General features: G+C 42.5%; 2 protein-coding genes across 3 annotated transcripts in view; one reads left to right on the forward strand and one right to left on the reverse strand.

The window, feature by feature from the left end:
- Window positions 1-19,372, reverse strand: part of CHGA (chromogranin A) — a 25,752-nt gene extending 6,380 nt beyond the window's left edge. Inside the window, exons 1-7 of one of the 2 annotated variants that reach the window (XM_072624302.1) lie at window positions 19,289-19,372; window positions 18,136-18,182; window positions 12,368-12,461; window positions 11,926-11,994; window positions 6,432-6,533; window positions 3,970-4,422; window positions 810-1,267 (exon numbers count right to left, since the gene is read on the reverse strand). In XM_072624302.1, the coding sequence (XP_072480403.1) occupies window positions 810-1,267; window positions 3,970-4,422; window positions 6,432-6,533; window positions 11,926-11,994; window positions 12,368-12,461; window positions 18,136-18,182; window positions 19,289-19,334 (1,269 nt within the window). In that variant the 5' untranslated portion in view covers window positions 19,335-19,372. Of the gene's footprint in view, window positions 1-809; window positions 1,268-3,969; window positions 4,426-6,431; window positions 6,534-11,925; window positions 11,995-12,367; window positions 12,462-18,135; window positions 18,183-19,288 lie in introns of both variants that reach the window. The other variant, XM_072624301.1, reaches the window with a different exon arrangement.
- ITPK1 (inositol-tetrakisphosphate 1-kinase) overlaps window positions 1-21,336 on the forward strand; it is a 416,475-nt gene that overhangs the window by 316,005 nt on the left and 79,134 nt on the right. The gene's annotated exons all lie outside the window — the stretch shown is intronic.

The following is a 21,336-nucleotide window of genomic DNA, read 5'->3' on the forward strand; positions in this document are numbered from 1 at the left end:
GGGTTGTAAGGATTTAATAAGATATTTGTATTTAGCATTTAGTTCCTGGCACATCATAGGTATTACATAAATATTATAGTATTGTTGGACTTGGAGTCAGAGGACATGGATTTGAAACTCCAATTTGCCACCTGTGTAACCTTAGGCAAATCAGCAACTTTGTTGGCCCTCAGTTTTTGTCTCTGTAAAATGAAGGTATTGGACTAGGTGGCCTTTGACGTCCTCATCAGTCCTATGGTGTCTAGAGGACAGGGGTTACCCTTATTTGGATCTGTCCTGGGGGGTGAAGGGTTACACTGAGCAGGCCCTCAAACCTACTTTCACAACTTGAAAATATTAGCTTGGGGCTGGGAGAAGAAATCTTCCTGCTTGGGGAATGAACCAGCTCACTCAAAGAAGAGGGGTCCCCAAGAACTGTTTTGTTCAAGGCCCTCCTAAGAGCTGGAAGGGACCTTGGGGATCCTTTAGTCCAACCCCTTCATTTTACAGAAGAGGATATAGACCCAAGAGAAGAGAAAGTCTCCTTTTGTGTGCTCCAAGTCACACAAACATTCAAAGTAGAAGAACTGGAATTCAAACCTGAGTCCTCTGGCTTCATCACTCCTTATGCTTCATGATCTTGGGTCACAGAGCTATTGCCAAAGCTGGAACTCAAACCTGCAGGATCCTGATTATAAATCCAGCGGGCTTCCCCTACGTCAAGATGTTTCTGTTCTTGTTTCTATGTGGGTACCTGTTCTTCCTCAAACATGCCTTTTTTTCCTCTTCCCCCAAAAGATCATTCCCAACTATCCCGTTAGCATACCCACCTCTGTCCTTCGGTTTGCACTTCCCTCCTCTTCCTTCTTTTCATCTGGGTCACCCCTGATAGAGAGAGGTAAGCCTGCCTCAATGCTGTCCTCTCTGGAGTGAGCTTTCCAGACTCTCCTCGGCAGCCCCACGGGACTCCCAAAGTCGTACTTGTGGGAACGGAAGGAGAGCTTCATGGAGCGGTCTGGCTCTTCCTCGCTGTCGCTCTCCTCCAGCCGCTTCTTAGCCGTCAGCTCTTTGGCCAGCTCATCCATCTTGTTCCACCTCTTGGAGTTCTCCCATTCTTTGGAGAGTTCCTCTTCCAATTCTTGACTCTTGCTTTCCCTTGGGCTGAAGATGTCTTCAGTGGCTGCTGCTTCCTCCTCAGAACGTCGGCTCAGGTCCTTTTCTTCCTGGGATCTAGCCTCCTCTTCCATGACCTTCCCCTCTCTGTTCAGATCCAGTGCCTCTGGTTGGCCTGGAGCATTTGATGGAAAAGAACAAGGGAAATGAGCCGATTGGAAATTGTCTGTGCAGCAGATCTTATTTCTGGCCTACTTATTTATTCTGGGGCTGCAGGAGGTTTTGCAGAGAATCCTCCCTAGGTCCTTTATCTGTTGTTGGCTTGTCTATGGGGGAGGCCAACGTGGGTACTGAGCAGTAGTGAGGTTAGAAATGAACGTTGTTATCACGTACCAAACCTAGCGGGATTGTTCCTAACTGGGGCAGGTTGAAAATGACACACTAGGATTGCCACCCTATTGAACTACAAATAAAGTCTTTCCTTAAGGAAAGGAAATAAGCATTTATTAAACACTTACATGCCAGGCATTGGACTAAATGCTTTACGGATATCTCATTTAATTGTCACAACAATTGTGGGAGGGAAGTGCTATTATTATCCATGTTTTACAGATAAGGAAACCAAGGCAGAGATAGAGGGACTTGTTCAAGTTCATACAGCTAGATCTGAGACTGGATTTGAACTTGGGTCTTCCTAACTCCTAGTCCATTAGCACTAATTATGCTAACATTCTGTATTTTAAGGTCCTTTCTAGCTCTAACATTCTATGCTCTCAGGCCCCTTTCAGTACTAATGGTGTATCAGTCACCATGTACTTATTAAGCTACATGTCAGGCACATGACAATCTATATTCAAAGATCTCTTCTAGCTCTAACGTTTGATACGTTGTGTGCTAACATCACTCTAAGTTCTACGATCCTTTCAGATTTGGGAGATTTTTGCGAATGTTCAAGGGGATTATCTTTGGCTTCCTGTTGGTCCCCCTGTTGGCCTCAGAACCATTTGGAGCTGATAGACTTGGGTTCCAATCCTAGGGCACCCAGAGGAGGTAAAAAAAAAAAACAACAAACCTCAAAAGAAACCATATTTAGCAGCTCTGATTAAGTACTTAAAAGTAAGTTTACTAAACACTGTCTTCAGAATAGTTGTGTGATGTAGGGAATATATTCTATGTATTCCTCATTTTACAAATGAGGAAACCAGGGCCCAGAACAGACATGGGACTTGCCCAGAATGAAATAGCTAGTGGTAGATTCGAAGGCAATCTTCTCATTTCTTGTGACCAGGGCACTACAATTGCCATCAAGTAAACAGAGTTGCTAAGTGATACAGTGGATAGAGCACCAGGCCTGGAGTCAGGAAGATATTTGCTAACCGTATGATGCTGGGCAAGTCACTGCACACTGTTTGCCTCAGTTTCTTTATCTGTAAAATGACCTGGAGAAGGAAGTGGCAAACCAGTCTTGGTTTGATACTGATCTTTGCCAAGAAAACCCCAAAGAGTCACACAACTAAAACAACCGAACAACAAGTAGCCCTAAGTTACCTCTCTAGTCCCTTTCTCTGTTTTGACAGTTCAGGCAACCAGTTGAGTGCCTCCATGTTAGCCTTCTGGTTCCCACTGCACTCCATTCTTGCCATGCATTTTCTTACTCTGTATATTTGCTCATCCCTGCTCTTCTCAGCCTGTCTTAATCTTGCATCTTGTTCTACAAGGCTCAAGTCCCTTCCACTTTTGCCGTGAGTGACTTCTATAGCTCTCAATATCTGTTCCTCACCCTAATAGCTATGCCATTCTTAAAGTCCTTTGTTGATTTCTTCAACTTTTTTTGTGTATACGCTTCATCTTTTTGCATTTACGTTTAATTTTCTGAGACCACATCATGTACCAGAAAGAACACTAACCTTGGAGTCAGGACACCTGGGGTTCCTATCACGGTTTTAACACTTCCTAGCTTTATTGGGAAAGTAACTGCACTTGTCTGAACCTCAATTCCCTCATCTATGAAATAGGTGCAGTAATGCTTCTACTACTTAACCTTGAGGTTATTATAGGAAAATCACTTTGTGAGAAATAAAATGCTTTCTAAATGTTGGCATTTTATGAGTCATTTATAGCATCATAGATTATGAGCTCAAAAGGACCTTAGATTCCATGTAGTCTGACACCCTCCTTTTATAGATAAGGAACTGAGACCCAGAGATGTTGTCTTGCCCAGGGTCACATAACTAGTAAGTGCTTGGGCCAAAATTTTAATCCAGGTCCGTTGACTTCAAATTCAGCGTTCTTTCTGTTGCACCATGCAGCCAACACAGTTGTTTTAGTGAAAATAATATTAAAAACAACTGATGCTAATTGAAGTGCAAAGCACTTTACATTACTTCGTTTGATCCTCCTAATAAACCTTGAGAAATAGGATGTATATGTCTCGTCCTTTGGTCATTATGTTTCTTTGTTTGAGGCACCATGGCGGAGTGGAAAGAGCACCACACTAAGAATTCCGAGCTGTGAGTTCCCATGGGTTCAAGTCACAGCACTGATACTTTATATCTAGATAACCTCGAGTAAGTTAACCTCTCTAGACCTCATTGAACTCATCTCTAAAATAGGGACGATAGTACTTGACCTCCCTCCTCACAGAGTTGTTGTGATTTAAGGGATATATGAACTTCAAAGAACTATCTAAATAAGAGCTCTTGTCCTTATTATTTAAGCCCTCAAACCAAGTTTGGATCTTCCTTGCAAATTCATTGAAAAGGGATTCACCTGTTTGTGCCCAATAGCAAGTAAATACACATACAGAGCCAGGGTTTACTGGGGGAAATGTGGTCACCCTGGAGGATGGAACACTTATCAAGGTTTGGCCATACATACTGTCTCCCCTTGAAGTCTCCTCATTCTCATCAAGGGTTGAGCTGGTACTGGATGCTCCAGTGGGACCTTCTTCAGCTGATGCCTCTTTATTTCCCCCTTGGGCTAGATGAGCTTCCTCTTCTTCCTCTTCCTCTCCATGTGACTCCTCATCCCTCTTTGAACTTTGTTCCTCCTCTTTGAGATCCAGACTCTCCTGAAAATCAGTGGTCTGGTCCTTGCTGTCTTCCCTGGGCTTTGGGGCTAAGTGCTCCTCTTTGGTCAGGCCACTGGGCAGGGTACTTTCCAAGGTCACATCCTTGGAGGCCTGGCTGAGCTCATTTCTCGCAGAGAACTCTCTGGCTTCCTTGGGGTTGGTCTCTTTGGACTGGGTCTCTCTTTCTTCCAGGCTCTTCTCCTCTTTAGACTCAGTGGCATCTTCTTCAGGCTTCTCAGGAGAGGCATCTTTCAATTCCCCTGCTAGATGGAAACAGAAAAAAGCAGGCCTTGAAAACAGATCTCCTGTTTACCCAGCAGGCTCTCACTGGAAAGTCAGTTTCAGATAGATCAACCTTCCTGTTTCTTCTTCTGTGATGGAATTACAGTAGTTCTGCTTGTCATTCATTCACTGATCATTTATTAAGCATCTCTGTATAAGAAGCACTGGGCTAGGTAGAGGAGTAAATACAAGATTTAGATAACCCAGAGTCCTGCTTCACCCAGCCTTCAGTCTAGTTATAGCCTGTATCTCCTGGCCTCTAGCACTAATGTCTCACTTTTCCAGGGTTACTGGAATAACCATACACTATAGTGCCTTCCTGGATTATACAGGATTATATAGGAATTGAAGATGGGCAGCCTGTTGTATTGGATAGAGTGCTAGATATGAAATCCAGAACAGCTGGGTTCATATCCTACCAGTGACACCAACCTTACAACCCTAGGCAAGTCACTTACCTTCTGAGGTGCTTCAGAGAATTTTTTAGGATTTACATATAACAAAAAATGAGTTACATAATCTGCTTTATAGTGGAAGGAGGTCCTGTCAAAAAATCACAAAACTATATATTTGCATATGAATTAAAACCATTACTAGCAAATCCTTCACTTAAACTATTAGATGATATGATGGACTCCACAATAGAGAGTTCTGTCAGACTTTGTAGAGAGCTGGGCCTGGAGTCAGGAAGGCCTGAGTTCAAATTTGACCTCAGACACCTCTTAGCTATGTGACTAGACAGATCACTTAACCTCTGTCTTAATCCACTGGAGACAGAAATGGCAGACTACTCCTGTACCTTTGCCAAGAAAACCCCATGGGCAGTATGGGCCATGAGTAGGACCAGACTCAGCAACAGCAACAACAAATAAATAGCGTTGATTGGCAGAAAGAAGCCCAGACTCGAAACTGGAAAACCTGGATTCAAATCATAATTATAACAAAAATTCACATAATGCTTTCAGATTTGCAGCATGCTTTACAAATACCTCATTTCATCATCACAACAACCCTGGGAGATAGGTGCTGTTATTCTCATTTTATAGATGAGGAAACTGAGCCAGACAGGTTAAGTGACTTGCCCTGGGTCACACAGTAAGTATCTCAGGCCAGATTTCAGCTCAGGTCGTCCTGACTCCAGGTCCAACTATCCAGTTTTGCCACCTAGCTGCTTATTCCCAGACCTTCCACTGACATGCTGTCCAACTTGAACCAAGTTATTAACCTCTTTATGTAATGGAGACAATATGCACAGCCTCCTTCTGGCCTTGTTCTTTATTAAGTAGAACATGGATGACCAGTTCATCATTTTGATGACTAGTTAGAGGATTATCACTTAATTAAAATTAATCACTGAAATGACAGAATCATAGAAACCTAGTTAGTGTTGGAAGACACTTTAGAAGCAGATCTCGTCCCACGGGCCCCTAAAACATGAATCGAATCCCCACCAAAGACTCTGTCTAGCCTTCTCTTAAAGACCTCCAGTGATGGAGAGCTCCCTCTTTAAAGGGTGTTCATTCCACTTTTGGAGAGTCCAGTTGTTAGGAAGTTCTTCCTTACATTGATATGCTATGTAGGAGTCGTCCTATTGAATTTCTGGCCACTGGACCCAGATGGCTCAGGAGGAGAAAATGAGTCTGGTGACCTTGCACAGCCCTCCCTCACTCAAATCAAAGTCAGCTGCAAGTCTTGTCATCAGCTTGATGTCATGGTTCTCTTCAAGAATGAAGGACAAACACAACAATGCTATGTAGACATTACATTAAGGCTTCCTGATAAAGCCTATGCCACCTTTCCTCATAGGACATTATTAGAAGAATCAAAGAGCAGGAAGGGACCTTGAAGACCATCTACATAAACAGATGAGGCTGAGAAAGATGAGAGGCCTTGTCCAAGATCCTTGTTACCAAGGAGGTCAACAAGAACATCTCTGTTTATCCTCATCCTGGTGTGTTAAGAGGGAAATGGTTGGTCTGGTACTGACCCTTCACAATGGTCTCCTCATTATTTTGGCTCCCGAGGACTTCAGAAAGTTCATCTTCAAAGCCTCTGTCTTTCTTTTGCTGCTGGGCTCTCTCCTTGGCACCTGGGTTAGGGAAAGGGAGAAAGAAAATTCACAGCCCCTAAAAGAACAATGTTTCTGCTTTTCTAACACTTGAGATGGAGAAAAAGGGCATGGACCTCAGTTTTCTCATCTGTAAAATGGGTCCAATGATTCCTTGTCCTGACCACCTCATAGGAACTACATGAGATAATGAGTGTAAGTTAAAGGGTATGATGATATGAAAAGAGTGCTGGATTTAGAGTCAGAGGACCTGAGTTCTAATACCCCCAAATTTATCACTACTTCTTTGATATGAAGCAAATCAGCCTCTATGGGACTCAGTTTCTCCATCTACAATAAAGGATTTGGACCTTGCCGGTTTCTTTTAGCTCAGAATCCATGGTTCTATCTCATTAACTTTATAATATGTCTTTCTGCCTCCTTTCTCCCCTCTCTCCTCATTCTTCCCACAACTACCAAGTTAGTGTTCTTTTTTTATTTTTAACATACATTTAAAATGTTTTTTGAGTTCTGAATTCTCTCCCTCCTACCCATTGAAAAGGCAAGAAATGTGAAATCAGCTATAAATGTGAAATCATGCAAAACATTTCCGTATTAACCATATTGCAATAAAAATAAAGTGAAAAATTTATGCTTCAGTCTGTCCTTTGCTCCATCAGTTCATTTTCTAGAGATAGATAGCACTTTTTATCAAAAATCCTTCAGAATCATCTTGCATTACAGTATTGTTGAGACTAGCTAAGTCACTCATAGTTGAATAATGCTGTTACTGTGTATGATGATCTCCGGTTCTGCTCACTTCATTTTGCATCAGTTCATACAAGTCCAGGTTTTTCTGAAACCATCCTGCTCATCATTTTTTGCAGCACAGCAGTATTCCATCACAGTCATATACTGTACCTTTTTCAGCCACTCTCCAAATGATGAACAAATTTAACATTCTTAAAACCCGGACTTGACTACATCCCTCCTATACTCAAGAAGCTCCAATAGCTCCCTATTGGATAAATAGAGCCCTCTCAGTATAAAAGACAGATTTTTCTGTTTGGCATTTACAGATCTTCACAACCTGGCTCCAGGATTATCGTGCATTACTCCTCTTTATGCACATTGTTTTAGCCAAACTTGTCTACTTACTGTTTCTCATACAGAACATTCTATCTCCATGCCTTTGCATAAGATGTCCACAGTGCCTAGAATGTGCTCTCTCCTCATTTGCATGTCTCAGAATCCCTGGCTTCCTTCAAAGCTCAGTTCAGGGGCTACTTCCTACAGAAAGCCTATCCTGATCCTCCTCCCAGGGCCCAGCCCCTCTGAAATTTGTATGTACTTACCAGGTCCTTATCTTGTATACCTGTTGTTTCCTTTCAGTAGAAGAAGTCCCTTAAAGACAGGGACTTTTTTTCCTGTGTGCTTAGCATACAGTAGGTACTTAATAAATGGTTGTGGAATAAATGAGGTCATAAAACTAGTAACAGATTTGAGACTCAAAAGATCCCCTTTTTGCCTCAGGTTTCTAAGATTTTATGATGCCAAGATCAAACCCCAGGCTTCCTGATTCCCCCTAGGTCCTAAGTAAGGAAACAACCAACCAATTCCAGTGGTAGGAAAGGAGCTAAGACAGGGACATGGGGAAAGACTGGAGAGAAGAAATGGGCATCATGTGAAGACCAGTGAGCCAGAAATGAGGCCCAGTCAAAAAAGGTAACAAGAAGAGACTCAGAAAACTTGATTCTGAAATAGCAACATCAAGGTCAGAGGGGTCAGCCAGGGAGGATGGAAGGTTGGGGAAAGTTTTTGGGAATGGTCAGAAACACTCGTGTTCCATGGAAATTACCCAGGAAGGAGCAGAAAACCATTCTGGGGTTTTACGCAATTCCTATTGTGCCAGCATTTGGGGGGTTGGGCAGGGATGGTCCAGAGCAAGGACCCACTAAGGACAATGGAACTCTTAAGCAGGAAGACCAGGATACACCAACCACTTCCATCAAAGGACTGGAGAGCTAGGTTCAGAGTGCTTGTTCTAAACAACTTCATTGGAACCACAGAACATTGGAATGGGAAGAAAACATCAAATGTTAGCTCTGCAAACAATGTTAGAACTTAAAAAGAAAATATTAGAAATGGAATGGATTGAAGAACATAGGATGTCAGCATATAAAATGTTAAAATGTAAAAGCAGTATTAGAACCTAAATAGTTAGCACATCAAGCATAGTATTTTAAAGCTCGAAGGTAATTTAGAACTCAACTAAACCCTTCATTTTATAGATAAGGACACTGAGACCCAGAGAGATGATTTTTTTTGCCCAAGATCACACAGCAGCTTAAATGACAGAATGAAGAATGTGCCTCTCCTGACTTCCATTGCAGTATTCTTTCCACCTCCTTGCCCAGTACTAACCACAAGAGTTTCAGGCCTGGTTCTGTGATTGTCTGGAAGGGGAGGGCATTGATCCTTGAAATAAATCAGAGTATCCCAACTGGCATTAGTTGTGGCCCAGTGGTAGTTGTGAGGAGACAGGACAGGTTTTGACCCTGTCCTAACTCTGGAGGCATCAACGGTGGATTGGTGGATGTATCTTGGCCACATACCAGAAGTCATTGGACCTAGGACTGGCTCAAGGACCAGGCAAGACTGCTCCACCAGGATTCCCTCCACTCCTAAAGAGAGAGCCCACCCTCAGGCTGAGGGCATACTTGGGCAGGATGTTCATTTGATTCAGGGGCCTAAGAGCAAACATAGGCCTCTCCAAATGACACCCTGGGTCCTGCGTCCCAGGCAAGTCCTTGCTCACATTTCAGCTTGCCAGATAGGGAAACTTTAGAATTTTACAAAAGGGCAGGGGTGAAAGTGTAATGGAAAGAACATAGAACCTAGAGTTCAAGGACCTCAGTTCAAGTCTAATTTCTTCTACTTTCTGTGTGACTTCAGATCACCTCACTTCTGGACTTGAGCTTCCCCTTCTGTGAAATGATTGTAATACATCATGTGTTATCTCTTCTGACTTTAAATTCCGTGATCCTACAGTCTACCTAGAAAAACTCCAAAACAGTCTCAAAACAAAGCTAGAAAGTTGCACTGAGGATGGCAGCCTGCTCTTTCTAAAAGATGTGGAGCCCAAATTAATAAGGATAATCTGCTGGTAAACTACCTCTTTGTGGGTAAATGGTCACACTGAAAGTGGCCTCTGCCTTCCAGAAATAGGGTACCTTTAACCAGAAAATGGATCGCCATGGGTTGCCAGTGTCTCCACCAGAACAAAGTTATTCCCAGAGACCTCAAGTTGGGTAACCTCTGAGGTCACACTAAGGCTAGTCTATGAGACAATATTCAAATTCAGGCCTTCCTGAATCCAAGTCTAGTGCTCTCACACCGAGCTAGCTGCCTATAGGACAGTGATATCAAACTGAAATAGAAATAGGGGTCACTGATCTGTACATAAGGATTCCTGCAGGCCGCATATTGACTTAGTTGTAAATTGCAATGTTACCTCTGCTCTACTGGATTTTTATTTATTTGATTAAACATTTTCCAATTACATTTTAATCTGGTTCAGGGAGTGTTATGGAGCTTATGTTGTGGTGCCATATGCTGCATGTTTGACACCTCTGCCCTTAGAAAATCTTGGATCGGTAACCAACATATGAAATATTCTGGGGATCAGAAGAGGACACTGTATGGAGCATCTAACACCATAGTTCCTAGGCTACTAAGCAGGAAAAGCCACAACTTTTAGGTGCATTGGGAGTATCATGTATTCCTTATTGGTAAGCAGACCTACTTTAAAACCTCTTGTCTAATGGAGACTTCCATCTGGATCAAGAAGAAAGAAGATGTCATTCCCAAGGTAGCATGAGTCTCCAGAGTAGACCTACCACAGATTGAAGGTCTTTCTGGCTGTGCCATGGGCCACAAACTTCTGTGTCCAATACCTATGTCTCAGACTCCACTCAAGTTGTTGTCTAGTTATTTTTCAGTTGTATCCAACTCTCCATGAGTCCTTCTGGAGTTTCCTTGGTAGAGATACTGGAGTGGTTTACCATTTCTTTCTTCAGCTCATTTTACAGATGAGAGAACTGAGGCAAACAGGGTTAAGTGACTTGCCAAGATTCACACTGCTAGTAGGTGACTGAGGTGGAATTTGAACTCAGGTCCTTCTGACTCCTGCACTCGGCTCTATCCACTGCACCACCTAACTGCCATACTAACTGTATGACTCGGAGAGGCTGTGACGCTGAGTCTACTGCTTACTGGGAGAAAGAACTAATTTGCACTGTCAATCACTGATTGGCCACATGAGTCACTGATGGCACTATTTGGGTAATAGTCTTGGAGTTAGATTCAGTATAGTCTTTGGGCAGAGCTCTGCCAGGGACTTCCAACCAAGTCCCAAAGAAAAGACCACCCCTGGGGAATTCTCACTTGCTCGTTAAGATGCACTAGGGGAGCTAGTAAACGACTCACCACACCCATGCAAAAACCTGGGAGAAAGAAATTATTCCACGAATGCTGTTGTAAGTCATTGTCTGGCATGAGCTAATCTTCCCTGAGTCAGTAAACCTTGTGTTTTCCCTCCTTATAGGAAGCTTCCAAGCATTCCTGTTAGGTTTGGGGTATCAAGGAAAAAAGCACTTTAATTTGTGGATAATAAAGGGAAGGAAACTCTTTGTGCTTTGCCTTCCCCACAACTGAACTGAAAGCGCTTCTGGAATGACAGATGGGATGTAATAGAGCACTAGACTGGGACCTTGGAGAGCAACATGGCATAATGTATAGCATATACAATTTGGAGTCAGGAAGACCTAGACTTGAATCCTAAGTTCGAATCCACATTTACTATGTAACCTTGGACAAACCAATTAACTTCTCAGAGGCTCATTTCCTCATCTGTAAAATGAAGGGATTGCACTAGGTGGTTTCTACTATCCTTTCACAGTTCCAAATCTATGATCCTATGACTTGAGTTCTTGCCTCAGTTCTTCCAATAACATAGAACCTTGGGTAGATCATTTCTCTTACTTATATCTTAGTTTCTTCCTCTGCCAAATGAATGGTTGCAAAGGTAATTTTTAAGGTTCCTTAGAGCTCTAACATTCTCTGATTTTGTGTTCTAAGTCTGTGTTCCAAGATTCCTTGTAGGTCTGACTTTTCATGTTCTATGCAGCTTTCCAGTTCTGGCACTCTAAATTCCATGTTCTAGCATTCTATGACTCTTTATTCTAATATTCTGTATTAAAAAGGGCTCTTATAGTTCTAGCTTTCTCTAATTTAAAGATAACCATATGGAAGGGATATAAGGATCCCTGGCTTCCTGCTTTGCTGAGAAGCAACACAAACCAAATTCCTGTGCATGTATAGAATCAGTTTCTCCCTACCATACCTCCATCATAAATGAAATAGCTATAAATACCTTGGATGGCAAGTTCTTGCAGCTCTTTCAGCAAGTTTTGATGGCGGAGAATTGAAATGATCCTTTCATCTGAAAGAAAAGATCATTGTCATGGGTGGCTTGCAGCAACCAGCTGAGTAAGATTTTCCTCTATATGATCAGCTGCCCACAACATTCAACAGCAGGGCCCAGTGAGATGCCATTTTGGATTCCATTCAGTCCCAGGCTCTATATTTTATTGTGGGTTTACCAAAGTTGTCTGACACAAAGTTTATTCATCCATCCATTCAGAAAAACATGTATCAAGTACCTTTCAAGTGCATGATTAGCCTTGGGTAAACACCCACTCAGAGACCCACAGTCTTCAAAGCTGTAACAGTTCTGGTCCAAAACTAATGCTAAAAATTGTCTCCTCATCCCTGATCCACCTCTTAACCAGAATGAAGAGCAGGGAGATACAGACCTCCTCGTAGGGTCTCAAAGCAGTCTTCACTGATGGGCAGCGGGCTTGGTTTGGAAAGTGTATCAGAGATGACCTCAACAATACACCTCATCACCTGGAAAAAGAGAGGGGAGGGAGAAGGGAAGAAAGGAGAGAGAGGTAGAAATAGTGAGAGATCAGAGTCTGTCCCTGGTCATGAAGAAACCATATAACTATTTTGGGGGTGGATCTATCTGAAGTACCAAGTCACCCAAAGACTTTCATTTTGCCTTAGTCACAGATTTATACCCCATAGCTAAGGAGTCTTTACTTTCTCCTCTCCGATTCTCAGAGTAAACTTAGTCAATGAAAGGGCCTTTCGGTTTTGTTTGGTTCTGTTTATAAAATAATATGTTCACAGTTTCACTTAGCTTAAAAAGTGCTATCTGGAAGACCTGAGTTCAAATCCAGCTTATTAGCTGTGTGGTTCTGGGCAAGTCACTTCACCTGTTTGCCTCAATTTCCTCATCTGTAAAACAGGGATAATAACAGCACCTATCTCCTAGGACTATTGTTAAGACCAAATGAGATAATATTAGTAGAGTTCTTTGCAAACCCCTTATCATATATAAATGATAGCTATCTTTTTTTGTTATTATAGATAAGGAAATTGAGTCCTAGGGAAGTTAAATGCCTTGCCCAAGGTCATACAGTAAGAGACAGAATCCACACCTAGGTTCTCCAACTCCAAAAGCTCTGTACCACAATGCTTTTTTTTTTTTTTTTTTGGCAGTACCACTAAATTCAAAGTGCTGAGACTCTACCGTGGAAGCTGGCACAATTCCAGAAGAGAAATCTAATCCTAACAGCCCAGTGCTGAGTGAACAGACTAAATAAAAATGAAAGATACCCTCGGGTGCTCTGAATATTCTTTACCTTTCTCAGGCCTCAGAATTCTCCATTGGAAGGAGACTAGGAACAATGGGCACAAGTCACTGAGAAACACGTTTTAGAAAAGCCCTCCTAATAATCAGAGTTATTTCAGAGTGGAGCTGGCGGCATTGGGAGATAGTGTGTCCCCTATTATCACAGGATTCAACCAAGGCTCTTTGACCCCTCACTGAGGATGTTGTAGACGGGACTGGACGCGGGCATCCCTTCCAATCTGAAGAGACTATGATTCTGACTGCTTCTTCCTGGGAGAGGGAACTCATTTGCTGTCAGTCATTTTGCAGGTCAGGCCCATGAGACATTGATGGTGCTGTCGGATGATACTCTTGGATTTAGATTCACGTGCTGGCTCTCCAAATTAGGCAATGCTGGACCCAGGACTTCCAACAAAGTTAGAAACAAAGGCTCACCTCTGAGATTCTCACTTGCTCATTGAGATGGACCACTCAACCCTGACAGAATCATGGGAAGTAGTAAGTTAAATTCAGTTCTTCTAGATTTCAAAGAGAGTAAAAACTCAGGCATATGGAAAACCATGAGGAACCAGTGGTTCCCATCCTGAACCATGGTGGCAGTAAGATTTAATGGAAAGAACAGTGCACCAGGAGCCAAAAGACCTGAATTCAAGCCCTAGTTCTTCCATTTACTGATGGTGACTTTCTGGGAAAGTCATTTCTGTTCTCTGAGCCTCAGTTCCCTGCTCTGTAAAAAGAGAGAGTAGGACTGGATGATCCATAAAGTACCTCCCAGTTGTTTTCAGATTGTCTCCTGTTCCCAGTGTCTAAGTACACATTTTCTCAAAGCTGAAAAGAATCACTAATATTAATAGGTTCAATTGATGAACCTACGAGGAGACATCATAATATGTGAAAGGCAGTAAAATGCAGTGGAAGGAGGACAGACTGCAGACTTGGAGACCTCCAATTCAAATCCCATGTCTGCCATTTTCTATTGCTATGACCTTGGACAAGGTATTAACTCACTGGGCCTCAGTTTCCTTTTATGCAAAATGAAGGGATTTGGCTACATGATCTGTGAGGTCTTTCCCAATTCCAAATCTAAGCAATTATCCAACATTCACTCAATCGCCATGGAACCGGCATCCGGTATCAGAGGCAGCAGGGTATCATAGAGACAAATGACTTTGACAGCTGTGGGGTATAACAAAAAGAGGCAGCTAGCTGGCATAGTGGATAGAACACTGGACCTGGAGTTAGGAAGACCCAAGTTCAAATCTGGCCTCAGACACTTATTAGTTGTGTAACCCTGGGAAAGTCACTTAACTTCCTTCCGCTTTGTCATCTGTGAAACAGAAATAATAATAGCGTCGAACTTCTAGGGTTGCTGTGGGGGTAAATCGAGATATTTGTAAAGTTTGCAAGCCTTGAAGTACTCTATAAATGCTACTTATTGTAAGATGATGATGATGCTTACTGAACTGGGGAGTCAGAACACTTGGATCTGATCCCCAACCCCTACACTTATACCTTAAGCATGTTACTTAATCTCTTTTTATCTCAGTTCCTTCATTTATAATAGGGAGATAACACTACTTGTACTATCACTCTCTTAGGGTAGTTGAAAATAATTCACTTTATGACAGCTTGATAATGCAATGGTTAGAGGGCAGACCCTGGAGTCAGGAAGACCTGAGTTCAAATCTAGCTGGATGACCCTGGGCAAGTTCACTTAAGTTCTGTTTGCCTCAGTTTCCTGAACTGTAAAATGGGGAGAATAAAAGCACCCACTTTGAAGGGTTGTTGTGAGGATCAAATGAGATATTTGTAACCCTCTTAAACACATAGTAGATGCTCTACAAATGCGTGTTCCCTTCCCTTACAGTGACTGACTCTGGAGTCACAGGACTCAGGTTCACTAAGCCTCTCTCAGTTTCAGTGTCCTCATCTATAAAATGGGATGGTGCTTGAAGCAGATGGCCTCTGAAGCCCCTTCAAGCTCGATAGCTATATTCTTATGATCCATGTAATGCTATAGAAATATGAGCTGAATTATCTGTTCCTATAAGACTGTCTATTCAGAATCTCTAGGCATATCATAGCTCAGGAGCCAGATCTCAAAGGTAAATGAGCTGTCTCCTGGGGTTTAGTCTGACATTCCAGTAATCAGAGCTTGATCTGTTAAATGGGGGAGCAGGAGATACCTCTCTTCTCTAAACAACAATGATGGGAAGAGAGGAGAGATTAAAGGGATGTAAGGATACATCCACAGCCAGGCAGAGAAAACAGTGGTCACACTGACTGGGGAAGCATGCATATACAACCAGTTGAATACAATTTTCAGCCTTCAATATGGTATTGTCACATAGCCAGAGCCTACAAGGTATCTAGGTATCCCACATATAATAGGTGCCGAGGGAGCTGTTATTGACTGGCTGACTTAGCTGGCTTAGCTGGTTATAGGACTGTGGTCTGTTTTCCAGGAAGTGATTGTCAAAGAGGGCCCTCAGTGCCCTTTTTTATGGAGCTCCCTGAAAGCAGGATCTCATTTTATTTTATTTTGCAATGCATTTGCATTCTATTTATTTTGCATTGCAAGTGCTAGTGCCTTGGGCATCTACTAAGTATTTGTGGATGATGACAATTTCCAAGAAAGTAGAGTTTGTCATAATAGGATAGGCAGGGAAGAAAGAATGGAAGGGGGACAACACTCTGAGTCAGGACACCTGGGTACTAGTCTCAGCTCTGTTACTAACTCTGTCCTTGGCCACATAGAGCCTTTTGTCTTTCTGAAATGCATTTTCTCATCCATAAAAGGTTTTCTCTCAAGCAGGGATTCTAAACTCACTTATGTCATAGATATCTTTGGCAGTCTGGTGAAACCTATGAACCCCTTCTCAGAATAATATTTTTAAAAACTGGAGTAAATGTTAAATTTCAGTGAGAGGTTAGTAAAAATAAAGATATATTTTTTCCCCAACCAGGTTCACAAACCTGAAATATATTGTAGACCCCTAATGTAGATAATCTCTAAATCCTCTCCCACTTTAACAGTCTATATGTTCTATGAAATTCTAGCCTTCTATATTTCTATAAATAGGGAGTTCTTGAAGAGAAGGGGAAGCCAACAGGAGGTGGAAATTAGTAGACTGCAAATGAAGCAATCAAAAGCAAGTGAAAGCAGGAGCCATAAAGCAGTTTGAGAGAGCAATGATTTGGAAATCTTTTGGACATTTGGAGACAGTGATCTTTGTCTTGTTATAAGCAGAAATAATGTTGAAAAGACACTGGGCCTGCAGTCAGAAAACCTTGATTCGATTTTCAGCTCTGCTTTGAATTAGCCATGTAACCTCTCAGTTTGCCCGTATGGGGATGGGGATAACAGTATTTTTGTTACCTACTTCACAGTGTCTATAAAGATCAAATAAGTTACTACTATGCATAAATTGTTTTGTACCCCTAAAGTGCCATTATAAATCTCAACTATTATTATTACCTCAAATAATTCCCTAATGGAGCATTTTGTAAAGCAACTAAATATGGAAAGAAGCAACTAATGGAGATTGATACTGGCCTAAATTGAGGCCACAAATGAGATGAAGTTTGGAAACTCAACTCTGATTCGATTTTGACTCACAACCATGTATACAAGTATGTATTTCAAACTGCTCCAAAGCATTATCAGAGAAGTGCACTTCAGTGGTTTCCTGAAATCAGAGTCTGTTCAAGGATATCTCAGCTCCACTGAAATTGTATCTCCTAATTTAAGTGGGACTCTGACACTAATATCCACAAAGTGACACAAATGTTCAATAACCCCAAGATTGGGTTTTATCCATAGAAGTAGCAAGATGAATGATCCCAAAAAAGTATTAATCACCCTCCCTTTCTGGGGAGTGAAGAAGGTAGAGCCCCAGTGGAGCATTTCAGAGACCAGAGTGAGAAATAGACTGGGAGCAAGGACTATTTGCAGTTAATTTTACAACATGTTTCAGCAGAACAAGGGGAAGATGCTGGATTTGGAGTCAGAGGATACGGGTTCAAGCTCTGTCACTTGCTACCTCTTGAGTCTTTTAACCTCTCTGACCTTTAGTTTCATCATCTCCTTAAATAGGGGATGGGTAGAAGTTACCTTCTAGCTCCAAACCCATAATCTTATGAACTTACAGAGAATTTATTCTAGAAAAATCACCTTCCTCTCCCCAGTCCTCCCTTCAAATTGTAGAACAGAAATCCTGAGGGGAATGCTAATGTTCAGAGAGGGATACACCAGCTACAGCATGTGTACAATAGGTGTGCAAATGGACTCAGTCAGTGGTGTACTGGGTCCACTGGCCACCTATGCTAATGGAATCGTACAAGCATCTTAGTCCAGTCGTATACAAGTAATTCAGTTGTACAAGTTCACCAGTATAATGGTACAAATGTCTAGTTTTAGCTGTACATCTGCACGAGTTCAATTTTGGATTGTACTAGTTCATTGTACATGTAGTTCATTAAGTTGCACGTACAATTATGACAAGACTACATGTATAATAGTTTCAGTTGTTTAAATGCACTGGAAGCATTGTACCTTTAACAATTTCAGTTTTATATATGATGGATGCAGACTAAAGCAGGCACAGATATAGCTTAACTACACACTCACATCAATGGGAGCCTTGGGATTCACACAAGATGTGCCAATATGATTTGTGTTAAGCCAACTGGAGAAAGAACTCCCCAGTCTTTTCCTTTACCATGTAATTTGAGTGGGGAAAGTTCTCATTTTAAGAAGCCTTCAGCTTTCCTTTTATCTAATCCAATTACCATGGGTTGACTACATTAGCTATTCAGAAATCTGGATAACCACTTTATGCTTCACACCCAAGGTTGCATCCAGAGTTCCCTTATGTGCCTTACCTTAGTATCACTTTTATTTGCTGGGCTGTTCACTGGGAGTGCAATGACTGAAAAAGAAAAGAAAGGAAAATGAAAAAAAAGAAAAGGGCTTATTTCTACTGAGACCGTTTCATGCCACACAATCTTGTTCCTTTTACCTGGGAAGTAAGAATAGTCCCAGGTAGAGACCCCTCAATTCAGGTGCTCACTTCTCCCATGATGTGGATCCCAGAAGGGTTTCCCAAGCTCTGGCTCTTAATTTCACAACTAATGGCTTAATTTCACAACTAACGGCTGAGTATAACTAAGGTACTCTTTTCCAAAAGGTAGATTTTCAGGGAGATTGGGAGCAGTGGGTTTTTCATAAACATTTTGCCCAGACCAGACAGATTGAGTTGTCTTGAAAAGTATTAATCATTCTAGTGGTTGGATAGTTCCCGGCCCTGATGCAGGTCTCCTGGATACATATGGGAGGGCTCCCAGATGGCTCAGGAGACCTCGAGGCAGGTGCCAGGGAAACAAAGTCAACAGTTTACCTAGAATGGAGGAGGGGTGAATAAGGAGAAGGGAAGGGATACAAGAAAAAGGGGGAAGAGAAGTAGGAGGGTGATGGTGGAGTGAAATAAGGAAAAGAAGAGAGGTGATCTGATGAAGAGAGAAAGAAACAGAAGAAGATTGAAAGATGAAAGGAGAATATCGGGAGAGATGATGGAGAGAGAGATAGGGGAGAGAGATGAGGAAGAGAAGGAGAGCGAAGAGAGAAACAACTGAAATTTCCCTGAGCCCTTCCCCCAACTCTGTCAATGACCTTGACCAGCATCGGACTCTGAGCCCAGGTTGAAGTAGGGGGAAACCCTGCTGGAGAGCTCAGGAAGATAGCAGGGAAGACTTCCCTCAGAGTCCGTTTGCAATAGTAGACCCTAATCCTAGATCTGAAGTAGAACCTCAGCCTCCAGTTCAGAGAAGGGAAAGAGGAGAGTGAGACAAGAGACAGGGTTTAGAGTCGCTGCCGCTGTCCACGGTGCTGAAGAGACCCAGGATGTAAGATAGCGTCAGGCCGCCCCAGTTCCCTGTGGTCCTGGGCAGTGGAACTGCTTGGGGACTCCTGAACCTCTCCTCTCTCCCCCCCACACCCCCATATCCTATCCTCTCCCAGTCCCATCTCATTGCTTACCTTGCATAGCCAAGACCAGAAGGACGAGGAAGGCGGGAAAGCTCATGGTGAGTCCTGGATCGCAAATCGGCCTGGAGTTGACCTGGGGACCTGGGAGTGGTAAGTGCTAGGGGTTCAAAAGACTCTGGGCAGACTGAGGAGGGGGAGTACGATAGAAAAGAAGACAGATTTATTGCTATTTCTGAGCTGCTTTGCACAATTGGAAGAGAGGAACCTGCCTGGCTCTCACAGAAAAGAGGTGGCAGGGGGCAAAGAACCTGCCCGAGAACGGTGGGGGTGGGGGAGATGGCAACGCCTTAGCTTGTCTTTTTTGCCTTTTTCCGTCAGCCTGCAGTCTTTGAGCACTCCAGCTGGAGCTCTGCAGCAGCAGCTTCCTCACACCTCTTCTTATATACTGCTCCCGGCCCCCCGGAAATGAAGTCAAGGCAAATAGTCCCACCCCTCTTCCCCCAGCCTCCAGCCCCAATCCATCCTCCCTCCTTTGCCCTGCGCAGCTGCTCGAAAGTGCCAGCTATTTCTGCAGGGCTCCCTCAGTCTTCAGGTCTGGCTACATCTGGGCTCCAAGGTGGACATTTCAAGTGAGAGACAGCGTCACATACCCAGGAGAGCAACCGAGGAAGTCAGGGTGATATAGTGTAAAGTTACTGGATTAAGAGTTATAAAACCTAGGTTCAAATCCCAGCCCTTTGCACTTATAAGGAGGGTCACTTAACCTCAATTTTCCCATATACAATGCAACTGGAAAATTAAGGGACTGAACTAGTTTATACCTTTAAGTTTCCTTTCAGCTGTAAATTCTATGATCCTATGATTAGAGACCCAACCCAGTCATATGCAGCCCAAGACAGTTGAGTAGCTACAAGGTCAGATCATCAGTAATGTGAATTTGCTTGGACAGACCCTAGGAAAGAAAGAAAATCACTGTGACTGGTGGGAAATACACAAAAAAATCTTCCTGAAAACATTTAATTGAATTTCATGTGCCTAAGCTAGGTATCATGGCATACTGAAAAGAGCATTGAACTTAAAATTAGCTTTGTTCTAGCCTTGCTTTGGCTTTGCCATTCAGTCACTGTGTGACCTTGGGCAATCATTTGACCTCTCTAAGTCTTAGTTTCCCCATCTATAAAATGACTATATGATCTCTGGGGTCCATTTCAATGCTCCGATGTTCCACGTTCTGATATCCTATGTTCTAGCATTCCTTCTGGATGTAATGTTCTAACATTCTGTTTTTTTACAACCTTTTCCAGCTTAGAGATTTTATCTTTATTTGTTTCATATCTAATATTTAAACATATACTCCCAAGTCTCCTGCAAAGTAGGTGGAGTATGTATGATCATCCTTGTTTAACCAATGAAGAAAAAAAATCCAGATAAGTGACTTGATTCAGGTCACACAGAAAGTTAATGACAAAGATGAGGCTAGAAAGCCGACAAGCATCTACTAAGTCCTTACTGTTGTGCCAGACACTGAGCTAAGTGCTAGGGATACAAAGAAAGGTTAAACAGTCCCTGCTGTCATGGAGAGGACCATCCAGTGGGGAAGACAACAGGCAAACAACTAAGTACAAACACTTTATGTATAGGATAAATTGGAGATAATCAATAGAAGGAAGGCACTAGCATTAAGGAGGATCAAGAAAGGTTTCTTATAGGTGGTGGAGTTTTAGTTGGAAGTTAAAGAAAGTCAGAGAAGCCAGGAGGAAAAGATGAAGAGGGAGAGATGCAGTGTCTTGTTACTGTTAGAAATTGACAAAACAAACTCTCTCATTTGGTCCTTGTATAACAACCCTGTGAGAGGTAGCATGTCATAGGGGATAGGGAACCTAATTCAAAGTCAGAAGAAGCTGAGTTCAAAGTGCTACTTCTGATATGCACTGGATGTGTGATACTGGAAAAGTCACCTAATGTGACATCCCCAGGCAACAATCAAAGGCTAAGCTGTAGAGAAGGTACCAATCTTCACTGATAAAAGAAATTTCTCACTGGGAGCTCCTTTTGTCAGTAAAATTACAGCTCCAAACAATGTCCCAGTAGGTATTATT

Source organism: Notamacropus eugenii, chromosome 7 (assembly GCF_028372415.1).
Source record: "Notamacropus eugenii isolate mMacEug1 chromosome 7, mMacEug1.pri_v2, whole genome shotgun sequence".
NCBI classification, from domain to species: Eukaryota; Metazoa; Chordata; class Mammalia; order Diprotodontia; family Macropodidae; genus Notamacropus; species Notamacropus eugenii.